The sequence below is a fragment of the Rhinoraja longicauda genome, chromosome 1 (assembly GCF_053455715.1).
Source record: "Rhinoraja longicauda isolate Sanriku21f chromosome 1, sRhiLon1.1, whole genome shotgun sequence".
Classification (NCBI taxonomy): Eukaryota; Metazoa; Chordata; class Chondrichthyes; order Rajiformes; family Arhynchobatidae; genus Rhinoraja; species Rhinoraja longicauda.
In genome coordinates this window covers 7,223,749-7,239,605 of record NC_135953.1, presented here as the reverse complement: position 1 = coordinate 7,239,605, position 15,857 = coordinate 7,223,749, and the positions used below count along the sequence as shown (strand labels likewise).

The following is a 15,857-nucleotide window of genomic DNA, read 5'->3' as shown; positions in this document are numbered from 1 at the left end:
GGAATTATTGGGGTAGCATAATTAGTTTAGTTTAGTTTGGAGAAACAGCACGAAAACAGGCCCTTCTGCACCGACCAGCGATCCCCGCACATTAACACTCTCCTGCGCACACTAACGACAATTTAAATTTATACCAAGCCAATTCACGTTCAAACCTGTACGGAGTAAACCCACGCAGTCGTACAAACTCCGTACAGACAGCACCCGTAGTTGGGATCGAACCCGGGCCTCTGGCGCTGAAAGTACTGTAAAGCAGCAACCCTACCGCTGTGCCATCGTGCCACCCATATGTTGAGCGTTTGTCGGCACTGGGCCTGTACTCGCTGGAGTTCAGAAGGATGAAGGGAGACCTCATTGAAACTTACCGAATAGTGAACGGCCTGGATACAATGGATGTGGAGAGGATGTTTCCACTTGTGGGAGAGCCTCCGACCAGAGGGCATAGCCTCAGAATAAAAGGACGTACCTTTAGAAAGGAGAGAATGGAGAGTTTCTGTAGTCAGAGGGGTGGTAAATCTGTGGAATTCATTGCCACAGAAGGATGCGGAGGCTGTTACTGGATATTTTTAAGGCAGAGATAGATAGATTCTTGATTGATACGGGTGGAGGGGGTTATAGGGAGAAGGCCAAGTACGGACGCAGCCCAGACCATCACGCAAACCAACCTCCCTTCCATTGACTCCATCTACACTTCGCGCTGTCTCGGCAAGGCCAGCAGTATAATCAAGGACCAGTCTCACCCCGGCCACTCCCTTTTCTCCCCTCTCCCATCAGGCAAAAGGTACAGAAGTGTGGAAACGCACACCTCCAGATTCAGGGGCAGTTTCTTCCCGGCTGTTATCAGGCAACTGAACCACCCCACCACAACCAGAGAGCAGTGCTGAACTACTATCTACCTCATTGGTGACCCTCGGACTTTCCTTGATCGGACTTTGCTGGCTTTACCTTGCACTAAATGTTAGTCCCTTATCATGTATCAATGCACTGTAAATGGCTCGATTGTAATCATGTATTGTCTTTCTGCTGACTGGTTAGCACGCAACAAAAGCTTTTCACTGTACCTTGGTACACGTGAAAATAAACTAAACTGAACTGAAGGCAGGATAATGAGAGGGAGAGATAGATCTGCCATGATTCAATGGCGGAGTAGACTTGATGGGCCGAATGGCCTAATTTTGCTCCTATAACTTATGAACCTGGAAGTTCCAGGTGTGACAATAGACAATAGACAATAGGTGCAGGAGTAGGCCATTCAATGTGATCATGGCTGATCATTCTCAATCAGTACGCTGTTCCTGCCTTCTCCCCATACCCCCTGACTCTGCTATCCCTAAGAGCTCTATCCAGCTCTCTCATGAATAAGTTCAGAGAATTGGCCTCCACCGCCTTCTGAGGCAGAGAATTCCACAGATTCACAACTCTCTGACTGAATTTTTTTCCCCTCATCTCCGTTCTAAATGGCCTACCCCTTATTCTTAAACTGTGGCCCCTGGTTCTGGACTCTCCCAACCTTGGGAACATGTTTCCTGCCTCTAACGTGTCCAACCCCTTAATAATCTTATATGTTTCAATAAGATCCCCTCTCATCCTTCTAAATTCCAGTGTATACAAACCTAGTCGCTCCAATCTTTCAACATACGACAGTCCCGCCGTTCCGGGAATTAACCTAGTAAACCTACTCTGCACGCCCTCAATAGCAAGAATATCCTTCCTCAAATTTGGAGACCAAAACTGCACACAGTACTCCAGGTGCGGTCTCACTAGGGCCCTGTACAACTGCAGAAGGACCTCTTTGCTCCTATACTCAACTCCTCTTGTTATGAAGGCCAACATTCCATTGGCTTTCTTCACTGCCTGCTGTACCTGCATGCTTCCTTTCAGTGACTGATGCACTAGGACCCCCAGATCTCGTTGTACGTCCCCTTTTCAATAGGTGGGGCATTTCTCTGCAAATTCTCGAAAAGAGATTTCATTTTGGGAACCCAATTCTATGTCTCTGTGTCTCTAGGACTGTATGACTATGTCTCTGTGTCTCTGTGTCTCTGTGTCTCTGTGTCTCTCTGTCTCTGTGTCTCTGTGTCTCTGTGTCTCTGTGTCTCTGTGTCTCTGTGTCTCTGTGTCTCTGTGTCTCTGTGTCTCTGTGTCTCTCTGTCTCTCTGTCTCTGTGTCTCTGTGTCTCTGTGTCTCTGTGTCTCTGTGTCTCTGTGTCTCTGTGTCTCTATGACTCTGTGTCTCTGTGTCTCTGTGTCTCTGTGTCTCTGTGTCTCTGTGTCTCTGTGTCTCTGTGTCTCTGTGTCTCTGTGTCTCTGTGTCTCTGTGTCTCTGTGTCTCTGTGTCTCTGTGTCTCTGTGTCTCTATGTCTCTGTGTCTCTGTGTCTCCGTGTCTCTGTGTCTCTGTGTCTCTATGTCTCTGTGTCTCTATGACTATGTCTCTATGACTCTGTTCCTCTCTGTTTCTCTGTCTCCGTGTCTCCGTGTCTCCATGTCTCCGTGTCTCCGTGTCTCTATGTCTGTGTCTCTATGACTCTATGACTATGTCTCTATGTCTCTCTGTCTCTATGTCTCTCTTTCAGTCAGAGGGTGGTGAAGGTGTGGAATTCTCTGCCTCAAAAGGCAGTGGAGGCCAGTTCGTTGGATGCTTTCAAGAGAGAGCTGGATAGAGCTCTTAAGGATAGCGGAGTGAGGGGGTATGGGGAGAAGGCAGGAACGGGGTACTGATTGAGAGTGATCAGCCATGATCGCATTGAATGGCGGTGCTGGCTCGAAGGGCTGAATGGCCTACTCCTGCACCTATTGTCTATTGTCTATTGTCTATTGCCTCTGTGTCTCTGTGTCTCTGTGTCTCTATGTCTCTGTGTCTCTGTGTCTCCCTGTCTTCGTGTCTCCGTGTCTCTATGACTCTGTGCCTCTCTGTTTCTCTGTCTCCGTGTCTCCGTGTCTCCGTGTCTCTATGTCTCTGTGTCTCTGTGTCTCTATGTCTCTATGTCTCTCTGTCTCTCTGTCTCCGTGTCTCTATGTCTCTGTGTCTCTATGTCTCTTTGTCTCTATGTCTCTCTGTCTCTCTGTCTCCGTGTCTCTATGTCTCTGTGTCTCTATGTCTCTATGACTATATCTCTCTGTCTCTATGTCTCTGTGTCTCTGTGTCTCTATGTCTCTCTGTCTCTATGTCTCTATGTCTCTATGTCTCTCTGTTTCTCTGTCTCTGTGTCTCTGTGTCTCTATGTCTCTATGTCTCTCTGTTTCTCTGTCTCTGTGTCTCTATGTCTCTATGTCTCTCTGTTTCTCTGTCTCTGTGTCTCTATGTCTCTATGTCTCTATGTCTCTATGTCTCTATGTCTCTATGTCTCTCTGTTTCTCTGTCTCTGTGTCTCTGTGTCTCTATGTCTCTATGTCTCTCTGTCTCTCTGCTCCGTGTCTCTATGTCTCTGTGTCTCTATGTCTCTATGACTATATCTCTCTGTCTCTATGTCTCTGTGTCTCTGTGTCTCTATGTCTCTCTGTCTCTATGTCTCTATGTCTCTATGTCTCTCTGACTCTATGACCAGAGTTCTGTGACTCTATGGCTCCAGCGTCCTCTGTTTCCCCCTAATGATCTGGCCTGCAGGCAGACTACAAGCCAGTGGTTCATGTACATCTCTAATTGGAGCAGCAGCCTGCTGTGTGAGTCGTGTCAGGGCACAGGCGCGCATGTTAATGTTGTGCTGAGCAGATGTTGCCACTCACTGCAATCTACACGGAAGGAGATGACCTGCCGGTAATCTCCTACACGCGAAGAGGGTCAAAGCAGGGTCTCTGCTCAAACATGCCATCAACAGAACAGGAGCACATCAATTCATCCACAAAATACTTTGATCAAACGTCTCGTTGAAGTGCTTTCGAGGTGTTTTACTTCAGACTTTAGAGGTACAGTGAGGAAATAGTCCCTTCGGCCCACTGAGTGCACACTGACTAGTGATCCCTAGAGCCCTGGGGCACTGGATCCCTGAGGCACTGGTTCTATTGACACGCAATGGACAAAAAACCCAGCTTTGTATCATCTGCAAATTTGCTAATGGTACTTTTAATCCCTTCATCCAAGTCATTAATGTACATTGTAAATAGCTGCGGTCCCAGCACCGAGCCTTGCGGTACCCCACTGCCTGCCATTCTGAAAGGGACCCATTTATCCCCACTCTTTGCTTTCTGTCTGTCAACCAATTTTCTATCCATGTCAGTACCCTACCTCCAATACCATGTGCTCTAATTTTGCCCACCAATCTCCTATGTGGAACCCTGCCAAAGGCTTTCTGAAAGTCAAGGTACACCACATCCACCGGCTCTCCCCTGTCAATTTTCATAGTTACATCCTCAAAGAATTCCAGAAGATTAGTCAAGCATGATTTCCCCTTCGTAAATCTATGCTGACTCGGAACGATCCTGTTACTGCTATCCAAATGCTCCGCAATTTCGTCTTTTATAATTGACTCCAGCATCTTCCCCACCACTGATGTCAGACTAACTGGTCTATAATTTCCCGTTTTCTCTCTCCCTCCTTTCTTAAAAAGTGGGACAACATTAGCTTCCCTCCATCCACAGGAACTGATCCTGAATCTATAGAACATTGGAAATTGATCACCAATGCTTCCTCCTGCCTACTCCCCATAACCCCTGACACCCGTACTAAACAAGAATCCGTTAGTGTCCACTTTAAAAATATCCTTTGACTTGCGTTCCACAGCCTTCTGTGGCAATGAATTCCACAGATTCACCACCCTCAGACTCCAGAAATTCCTCCTCATCTCCGTTCTAAAGGTATGGCCTTTTATTCTGAGGCTGTGGCCTCTGGTCCTAGACTCTCCCACTAGTAAAGTTAGAGGAGGTGAGCCCGAACCTCTGCCTCACCTGGAAGGACTGTCGGGGTCCCTGGGCGGAGTCAAGGGAGGAGGTATAGGGACAGGTGTTGCATCCGTTACATCCGGAGGCTGCAGCGGATCGTTCGATCAGCTGAGAAGGTTGTTGGCTGCAACCTTCCCACCATCGACGAACTGTACACTGCAAGGGCCAGGAAGCGAGCGGGCAAGATCATCTCTGACCCCTCTCACCCTGGCCACAAACTCTTTGAAGCACTTCCCTCTGGAAGGCGACTCCGGACTGTCAAAGCAGCCACAGCTGGGCATAAAAACAGCTTTTCTCCGCGAGCAGTAGCTCTACTCAACAACCAAAAGTCTGTAGCCTCCTTTTGCTCTGGTTTATTTTCACCCACATGTTTACACTGTAGTGGAATTCACTGCCTCAGTTGGCCGGTGTGGGCAAGTTGGGTGAAGGGCCTGTTTCCACGCTGTATCACTCTATGGCTCTCTGACAGATGAATACAGGTGAGGGGGGGTAATTGGCAGAGGGGAGGAATAAGTGATGGAGGCTAGAGGCGACAGGAGGCAAGAGGATGAGGAGAGAAGACGAGAAGTGAAATGTCAGTGAAATGTAGAATTCTCTGCCTCAGAAGGCAGTGGAGGCCAATTCTCTGAATTCATTCAAGAGAGAGCTAGATAGATCTCTTAAGGATAGCGGAGTCAGGGGGTATGGGGAGAAGGCAGGAACGGGGTACTGATTGAGAATGATCAGCCATGATCACATTGAATGGTGGTGCTGGCTCGAAGGGCCAAATGGCCTCCTCCTGCACCTATTGTCTATTGTCTATTATCTATTGTAATGTTGCTTTCTTAATGTTTTAATGTTTTATGCTTTATTCTTAATTGTTCACTGTATGTTCGTGTTGTTACTTGCAAGCGGAGCACCAAGGCACATTCCTTGTATGTGCACATACTTGGCTCCCCCAACATTGGGAACATGTTTCCTGCCGCTAACGTGTCCAACCCCTTAATAATCTTATATGTTTCAATAAGATCCCCTCTCATCCTTCTAAATTCCAGTGTATACAAGCCTAGTCGCTCCAGTCTTTCAACATACGACAGTCCCGCCATTCCGGGAATTAACCTAGTAAACCTACTCTGCACGCCCTCAATAGCAAGAATATCCTTCCTCAAATTTGGAGACCAAAACTGCACACAGTACTCCAGGTGCGGTCTCACTAGAGCCCTGTACAACTGCAGAAGGAACTCTTTGCTCCTATACTCAACTCCTCTTGTTATGAAGGCCAACATTCCATTGGCTTTCTTCACTGCCTGCTGCACCTGCATGCTTCCTTTCAGTGACTGATGCACTAGGACCCCCAGATCTAGTTGTACGTCCCCTTTTCCTAACGCCGCCATTCAGATAATAATCTGCCTTCCTATTCTTACCACCAAAGTGGATAACCTCACACTTACCCACATTAAACTGCATCTGCCATGCATCCGCCCACTCACACAACCTGTCCAAGTCACCCTGCAACCTCATAGCATCTTCCTCACAGTTCACACTGCCACCCAGCTTTGTATGTATCATCTGCAAATTTGCTAATGTTACTTTCAATAAACTTATTCATTCATTCATTCATTCATTCATTCATCCCTGCGATTGCAGGGGAATGTACCCGTGATGTACGTTGAGTTCTTCCAGTAGTTTGTTCATTTAACCTCATTCCCTTCCTGCTTTTCCATCCCTCTACTATTTCCCTTGACAAATATTTATCTAACACCCTTTTACAAGGTAGTGTCAGATTGTATCAGGCAATGTTTCAACGGTGTAATGAAATTCATTAAAAAACTAAAACAAATTCTCTTCGACTCTCTCTGGACTCTTCTAATGTGGGGGGAAAAGTCCGCCTCAGTTTGCCCAACGTCGTGGATCCACAGAGTCCTACAGCGTGGAAACAGGCCCTTCGGCCCATCTTGCCCACACCGACCATCGTGCCCCATCTACACTCGTCCCACCTGCCCGCGCGTTTAGCCCATATCCAAACCCGTCCTATCCATGTACCTGTACAAATGGTTCTAAAACATTGTGATAGTGCCTGCCACAACTACCTCCTCTGGATGGTCATACACTGCTAAACTTTTCCTATCCATGTACCTGTCCAAAGTTTTTTTTTTCTTAAACGTTGTGATAGAACCTGCCTCAACTAACTCCTCCGGCAGCTCGTTCCATACACCTACCACCCTTTGTGTTACAATTAAATAATTTCCACCTCACCTCCTCTGGGTCTTGATTCCCCTACTCTGGGTGAAAGACTCCGTGAATCTACTCTATCTATTCCCCCTCATGCTCTTAAACACCTCCGCAAGGTCACCCCTTATCCTCCTGCATTTGTAACCCCCTCGTAATTTTAGCGACCTCTGTCTGGGAGTCCTCAGTCTTCTTAGATCTAAGAAAGACAATAGACAATAGGTGCAGGAGGAGGCCAGTCGGCCCTTCGAGCCACCACCGCCATTCAATGTGATCATGGCTGATCATTCTCAATCAGTACCCCGTTCCTGCCTTCTCCCCATACCCCCTGACTCCGCTATCCTTAAGAGCTCTATCTAGCTCTCTCTTGAATGTATTCAGAGAATTGGCCTCCACTGCCCTCAGAGGCAGAGAATTCCACATAGGAACTTAGAAACATAGAAAATAGGTGCAGGAGGAGGCCATTTGGCCCTTCGAGCCAGCACCGCCATTCATTGTGATCATGGCTGATCATCCACAATCAGTAACCCGTGCCTGCCTTCTCCCCATGTCCCTTGATTCCACTAGCCCCTAGAGCTCTATCTAACTCGCTTTTAAACTCATCCAGTGAATTGGCCTCCACTGCCTTCTGTGGTAGAGAATTCCACAAATTCACAACTCTCTGGGTGAAAAAGTTTCTCCTCACCTCAGTTTTAAATGGCCTCCCCCTTTATTCTTAGACTGTGGCCCCTGTTTCTGGATCTGAGACTGTGGCCCCTGGTTCTGAATCTTAGACTGTGGCCCCTGGTTCTGGATCTTAGACTGTGGCCCCTGGTTCTGAATCTTAGACTGTGGCCCCTGGTTCTGGATCTTAGACTGTGGCCCCTGGTTCTGGTTCTTAGACTGTGGCCCCTGGTTCTGGACCTTAGACTGTGGCCCCTGGTTCTGGATCTTAGACAGTGGCCCCTGGTTCTGAATCTTAGACTGTGGCCCCTAGTTCTGGATCTTAGACTGTGGCCCCTGTTTCTGGATCTTAGACTGTGGCCACTGTTTCTGGATCTTAGATTGTGGCCCCTGGTTCTGGAACAACACCCATCCATCCAGTCTCTCTCCCCATTGCTAAAACACCAGCCCAGGCAATGTCTTGAGGAATCACCTCTGCCCATTCTCCAGAACAATCCCTCTTGTTAAGATGATCTTCGCCAAGGAAGGTAGATCTTTCCTGTTAACTGTGGGGCCTTGCATAGTTTTTTATACAACCCACATCAATCTCCCTTTAGGGTATAAGGGCCTCATATTTCGCTTCACAGCACCTCATATTCCGCTTGGCAGCTTGCAGCCCAGCGGTATGAACATTGACTTCTCCAACTTTAGATAGTTCCTCTGTCCCTCTCTTCCCCTCCCCCTTCCCAGTTCTCCCTCTATCTTCCTGTCTCCACCTAGATCCTTTGTCCTGCCCTCCTGACATCAGTCTGAAGAAGGGTCTCGACCCGAAACATCACCCATTCCTTCTCTCCCAAGATGCTGCCTGACCTGCTGAGTTACTCCAGCATTTTGTGAATAAATCCCTTTAGGGTATGGTAACCCAGCGCTCTAGGCATAGTGGCGCAGCGGTAGAGTTGCTGCCTCACAGCGCCAGAGACCCAGGTTCCATCCTGACTACGGGTACTGTCTACACAGAGTTTGGGCATGTTCTCCCTGTGACAGCGTGGGTTTTCGCCGGGTGTTCCGGTTTCCTCCCACACCTTAAACAAACATGCGGGTTTGTAGGCCAATTGGCTTCTGTAAATTGTCCCCAACGTGTGTAGGATAGTATTAGACAATAGACAATAGACAATAGACAATAGGTGCAGGAGTAGGCCATTCAGCCCTTCGAGCCAGCACCGCCATTCAATGCGATCATGGCTGATCACTCTCAATCAGTACCCCGTTCCTGCCTTCTCCCCATACCCCCTCACTCCGCTATCCTTAAGAGCTCTATCCAGCTCTCTCTTGAAAGCATCCAACGAACTGGCCTCCACTGCCTTCTGAGTACCATATCCTTTTCCAGGGATGTTGAAGTGGATTGTATAAAACTATGCGAGGTCCTCGATAGAGGTAACAGGAAAGGTTTCCATTCCATGGCAGAGACCTCTTTAATAAGAGGGTAGGGTCAGCACAGACTCAGTGGGCAGAGTGGAGGCAGTGGACTGGAGCGACTGGGCTTGTATACACTGGAATTTAGAAGGATGAGAGGGGATCTTATTGAAACGTATAAGATTATTAAGGGGTTGGACACGTTAGAGGCAGGAAACATGTTCCCGGTGTTGGGGGAGTCCAGAACCAGGGGGCCACAGTGTTGAAAATAAGGGGTAGGCCATTTAGAACGGAGATGAGGAAAAACTTTTTCACTCAGAGAGTTGTGAATCTGTGGAATTCTCTGACCCATATTCACAAAATGTTGGAGTAACTCAGCAGGTCAGGCAGCATCTCAGGAGAGAAGGAATGGGTGACGGGTGAGTATACATATATCATCTGAAAAGGAATGGAAAATGTCCAGCTTGACCCAGAGCTTGTCGTTCCTCTTCCACAGAATGCCGGGCCATCTTGCTGCCGCCGATGACCACCGTGTTGAAGGAACTCATTCAGAAAGGTGAAGAGGAAGAGGCGTGTGTCGAGTTACTCAGCAGCATCCTGGAGGTGCTCTATCATCCGAATGTGGTACGTACGGACCAGCTCCTGCCACTACTGCGGAGCTCGGGAATTGTTTCGTTCAGTTTAGTTTATCGCTGCGCACAGTGAAAAGCTTTTGTTGCGTGCTAACAAAAAAAAAACTTTCTCGCCCAGAGAGTTGTGAATTTTTTTTTAGAGAGATACAGCGCAGAAACAGGCCCTTCGGCCCACCGTGTCCGCGCCGCCCAGCGATCCCCGCACACTAACACTATCCTACACCCACTAGGGACAATTTTTACATTTGCCCAGCCAATTAACCTACAAACCTGCACGTCTTTGGAGTGTGGGAGGAGACCGAAGATCTCGGAGAAAACCCACGCAGGTCACGGGGAGAACGTACAAGCTCCGTACAGACGGCGCCCGTAGTCAGGATCGAACCTGAGTCTCCGGCGCTGCATTCGCTGTAAGGCAGCAACTCTACCGCTGCGCCACCGTGCCGTGCTATTTGCGGGATTCTCTGCCACAGAAGGCAGTGGAGGCCAATGCACTGGATGAATTTAAAAGAGAGTTGGCTGGTGGAGTCAAGGGCTGGCGGAGTCAAGGGATATTGGAGGGAAGGCAGGCACGGGTTTACTGATTGTGGATGATCAGCCATGATCACAATGAAGGGCGGTGCTGGCTCGAAAGGGCCAAATGGCCTCCTCCTGCACCTATTTTCTATGTTTCTAACCAGTCAGCGGAAAGACGGTACATGATTACAATCGAGCCATCCCTATCCAGGGTCAGGGAGTCTGAGAGCTCAGGGGTGGCACGGTGGTGTAGCGGTAGAGTTGCTGCCTTACAGCGCCAGATACCCGGTTTGATCCTGACTACACGTGCTGTCTGTACAGAGTTTGTACGTTCTCCCCTTGACCTGCGTGGGTTTTCTCCAGGAGCTCCAGTTTCTTCCCACACTTTTACCCTTCCCTAACCCTAACCATAACCGTAACCCTAATGCAGGTTTGTAGGCTAATTGGCTTGGTAAAATTGTAAATCGTCCCTAGAGTGTGTAGTGTTAATGTGTGCGGGGATCGCTGGTCGGTTCGGACTCGGTGGGCTGTTTCAACGCTGTATCTCCAAACTAAACTAAATTTTTTTAAAAACTGCATAGCGCAGAAGCAGGCCCTTCGGCCCATCTCTGACCGAGTTGCCCAGTGATGCTGGTCCCAGTAGCCTGTGCCTGGCCCATATCGCTCCAAACTATCAACCTCCCTCCCACTGACTCCATCTACACTTCACGCTGCCTCGGCAAGGCCAGCAGCATAACCAAGGACCAGTCTCACCCCCGGTCACTCCCTCTCCTCCCCTCTCCCATCGGGCAAGAAGTAGAGTAGTGTGGGAAAACGCACACCTCCAGATTCAGGGAGTTTCTTTCCAGCTGTTATCAGGCAACCGAACCGTCATCTCACCAACTAGAGAGTGGTCCTGACCTCCCATCTACCTCATTGGAGACATAGGATAGTCCTTGTCTACCATCTGCCTCACTGGACTCTTTGTTCAAGCTGTATCTCTAACATCTCAACTCTAGACACTTCCTTCCTGAGGTGAACTACAAACCCTTACTGTACTGTAGGCAGGAAACATGTTCCCAATGTTGGGGGAGTCCAGAACCAGGGGCCACAGTTTAAGAATAAGGGGTAGGCCATTTAGAACAGAGATGAGGAAAAACTTTTTTAGTCAGAGAGTTGTGAATCTGTGGAATTCTCTGCCTCAGAGGGCAGTGGAGGCCAATTCTCTGAATACATTCAAGAGAGAGCTAGATAGAGCTCTTAAGGATAGTGGAGTCAGTGGGTATGGGGAGAAGGCAGGAACGGGGTACTGATTGGGAATGATCAGCTATGATCACATTGAATGGCGGTGCTGGCTCGAAGGGCCGAATGGCCTTCTCCTGCACCTATTTTCTATTGTCTATTGTCTATTGTATTGTGTCTCAATCACCACAAGATATTGAGAGTGTGTAAATAGAAATGTATCTCCAGCATTTAATCTTCCTTGTAAGATGAATTTATATTAACAAATTAATAATTCACCACAGTGAGACAGGCCATTTGTCCCACTGCTGGCATACTGGTTTTCTCCAAGAATTTATCTATTTAATCTGGTTTCCCCTCTTCATGCGCTTCAACCTTGATTTAGTTTAGTTTAGTTTAGTTTATTTAAGTTTAGTTTATTAATGCCACCTGCACCGAGTTAGGGCAAAAAGCTGTTTTGTTGCGTGCCCCTGTCCAGTCGGAGAAAAGACTGTACTGTAGCGACCATAGAGAATGGTCCAGGTCGTCGAACCCTCGGATTGGCCAGCGAGGTCACGTGTGAACGCGACCATGGGGATTGGTCCAGGGAGCGACATCGCTGATTGGCCAGCGTGGTCATGTGCGCTTTTGGCGCCCGAAATGTTCAGTTCGGCGAAGTCTTCGAAGAAGACAGTAAGTTTTTGATGGTTGTCCTTTACCTTGTTGTTTAACTCTGTATTCGAATATTGCGGCTGCAATAAACTTCTTCTACAACCAACAAGTTTTCGGACTCGCCATATTGGTGACCCCGACGTGATCTGGACGATCACCGACTTTGCAGGAACACGACGCCTCGTTGTTGATTGCCGCGCCGGGCACACCGGAGTTAAGCGCGGTAAGCGTTCACCTTCCGTTGTTTTGGACGCATTCACCGCAATCTTGGTTTATCCACACCGAAGCTCAATTTCATATAAAGAAGATATCGGACGACTCCACGATGTATTACTACCTCGTCAGCGCTCTATCGTCGGAGACGACCACGCGCGTGATGCGGTTCATCGTTAATCCACCTGCGGAAAACAAGTACGAGGCCATGAAGAAAGTGTTACTGCGAACCTTCGGGTTTAATAAGCATGGTGGTGCGGCAAAACTTCTGCACCTACCAGATCTTGGAGATCGACGGCCTTCTGTTCTCATGTCCGAAATGATGATGCTAGCCGGTGAGCATACGGATTGCCTTATGTTCGAACAGGCATTCCGAGAGAAACTTCCTGAGGATGTCCGACTGCTGCTCACGGATTGTTCTTTTAAGGACCCAGAAGCATATGCAACGAAAGCGGACGCGCTCATAGCGGCTAAAAACAAGGCAAGCGGTTCGATCAACAAGGTCTCGACATCAGTAACCACGCCACAGCGACATCAAGATGGCGCCGCGTCTCCCGCCAATTCTCCGAAAGCCCGCCAAAAAGATCCGCACAAGCGCGGCTGGTGCTATTATCACCTACGATGGGGTAGCGAATCCCGCAACTGCCGCTCACCTTGTACCTTCGCGGGAAATGCCTCGGCCTATCGTACATAGGGGCAGTTACGATTGGCCAGAACCGACGCCTCTACGTCCATGATCGATTCACGGACACAGAATTTTTGGTGGACACGGGAGTCATCGTCAGTATAGTGCCGCCGACCGACCTCGAAACCAGAACGGGTAAGACAGGTCCCACCCTCATCGCGGTTAATGGCAGCCCCATTCGCACTTTCGGTATACGGAAGATGTCCCTTGTGTTAGGCCTCCGCACGTACGAATGGCCATTCATCATAGCCGACGTCAGACAAGCGATCCTGGGCGCAGATTTTCTCTGGGCTTTTTCACTGGTCCCTGATGTCCGCGGTAACGACCTCCGACCCTCCGCCGGAGAGGAGCCCGTCGCTCCGACAATCGCCTCCCCGCCCAGCCCTACTGTCCAGGCCGTCGTCGCGGCCCCTGACTCGTATGCTGAGATCCTGGCGGAGTTTCCAGAGCTGCTCATTCAACGTTTTGACACGCCTTCGGCCAAGCACGGCGTGGTCCATCACATCCGCACCGAAGGCCCTCCCGTTTTCGCTCGGGCCAGGAGACTACCGCCAGACAAACTGGTGGTGGCACGGGCGGAATTTAGGAAGATGGAGGAAATGGGAATTGTCCGTCAGTCTGACAGCCCGTGGGCCTCGCCGTTGCATATGGTCTCCAAGGCATCTGGGGGGTGGAGACCATGTGGCGATTATCGGCGTCTCAATGCTGTCACCACGGCTGATCGCTACCCCATACCGCACCTACAGGACTTTTCGTCTGGGCTGGAAGGAGCGGTGGTGTTCTCCAAAATCGATTTGGTGCGAGGATACCACCAGATTCCGGTGCGACCGGAGGACATACAGAAAACTGCAAAGATTACTCCGTTCGGGTTGTTTGAATGGTTGCGTATGCCTTTCGGTTTAAAGAACGCGGCACAGGCTTTCCAACGACTGATGGACCGTGTGGGCCGGGGTTTACCCTTTTTGTTTATTTATTTAGACGACATCCTGGTCGCCAGCCCCTCAGTGCAGGAACACCAGGTCCACTTGCGGACCGTGTTCCAGCGGCTCCAAGACCACGGGCTCATTATCCAACCCTCCAAGTGTCAATTCGGCCTCCCTTCTCTTGATTTTCTAGGGCACAGAATTACCCCTACCGGCGCCTCTCCTTTGCCCGAGAAGGTGGAGGCTATCCGGGCATTTCCCAGGCCCACCACAGTAAAAGGACTACAGGAGTTCGTTGGCATGGTTAATTTCTACCATAGATTCGTTCCGGCAGCGGCGCGAGTCCTGCGCCCGCTTTTCCAATGCCTTGCAGGGAATCCGGTAGAGTTGATATGGTCCCCGGCCGCAGAGTCGGCTTTTACAGCAGCTAAGGCAGCCTTGGCAGACGCCACCAAGTTGGTCCACCCGAGCCCCTCCGCCCCCACGGCCCTGACGGTTGACGCCTCTGATGTGGCGGTGGGCGGGGTCTTGGAGCAGCAAGTCGGTGGCCGTTGGCAGCCTTTGGCGTTTTTCAGCCGGCAACTAAATTCGGCTGAGCTGAAGTATAGCGCATTTGACCGAGAGCTTCTGGCCCTCTATTTAGCTGTTCGTCATTTCAGGTATTTCCTCGAGGGCCGCCCATTTGTGGCCTTTACGGACCACAAACCATTAACATTTGCATTTTTTAAATTGTCTGCCCATGGTCGGCCCGCCAGCAGCGGCACCTGACTGCTATCTCCGAATTTACCACCGATGTCCGTCATGTCGCGGGTAAGCTTAATGCCGTTGCTGACGCCCTGTCTAGACATGCTCTTTCCCCTATTTCGGCGGTGGACTGCGAGGTGGATCCCCAGGAGCTTGCGGAGGCACAGCTTCTAGCGGATACCGCTTCGGCATACCAGTCCACCACTTCGGGATTGAAGTTGGCTCAGGTAGCCTGTGGGTCGGAAGGCACAAAAGTCTGGTGCGATGTTTCTCTTCCCCGTCCCAGGCCGGTAGTACCGCCCTCCCTTCAGCGCCGGGTTTTTGATGCCATTCATGGGCTGGCGCACCCGTCCATCCGCTCCACCTCTGCTTTGGTAGCAGCTCGGTTTGTCTGGCATGGCCTACGGAAACAGGTAGCGGGTTGGGCGCGTTCCTGCGTTCCCTGTCAGACCGCTAAAGTCCAGCGCCATGTCCAGCCCCCCGTACAGGATTTCGAGGTCCCAGCAGTTCGTTTTGTCCACATCCACGTGGATTTAGTCGGGCCTTTGCCTTCCTCCCGGGGCTACACCCACCTCCTCACGGTGGTGGATCGGTTCACCCGGTGGCCAGAGGCTTTCCCATTGTCTGATATTTCGTCAGCGTCTTGTGCCAGGACTTTGGCCCTCCATTGGGTAGCTCGTTTTGGGGTCCCGGCAGTTATTACCACTGACGGGGCCGCAGTTCACTTCGTCACTCTGGGCCGCGCTCGCAGAACTGTACGGTTCCAAGTTACAACCCACAACTGCATATCACCCCCAGGCAAATGGACTCGTAGAAAGGTTCCACCGTCAACTTAAGGCGTCCCTCAGTGCAAGGCTTGAAGGCCCGGACTGGGTTGACCAGCTCCCCTGGGTTCTTTTGGGCATCCGGACTGCTCCTAAGCTAGATCTCGGTGCGTCGTCCGTGGAGCTAGTATATGGCTCGACACTTCGAGTACCCGGAGATTTGTTTCCGGACCCTTCAGACCAGCTGCCTACAGTCCCATCAGTGTTAGCATCTCTCCGGGAACGGGTGGGCTCCCTGGCTCCAGTTCCGACTTCACATCATGGGTGTCCCATGGTACATGAACCGCCTTCCCTGAAGGACTGTGAGTTTGTT

At 50.1% G+C, this 15,857-nt stretch overlaps 1 protein-coding gene across 1 annotated transcript in view; it reads left to right on the top strand.

Moving 5' to 3' along the window:
* LOC144598346 (dedicator of cytokinesis protein 2-like) overlaps window positions 1–15,857 on the top strand; it is an 894,447-nt gene that overhangs the window by 286,958 nt on the left and 591,632 nt on the right. The window contains exon 26 of the mRNA XM_078408406.1: window positions 9,635–9,762. Within this exon, the coding sequence (XP_078264532.1) occupies window positions 9,635–9,762 (128 nt within the window). The remainder of the gene's footprint in view (window positions 1–9,634; window positions 9,763–15,857) is intronic.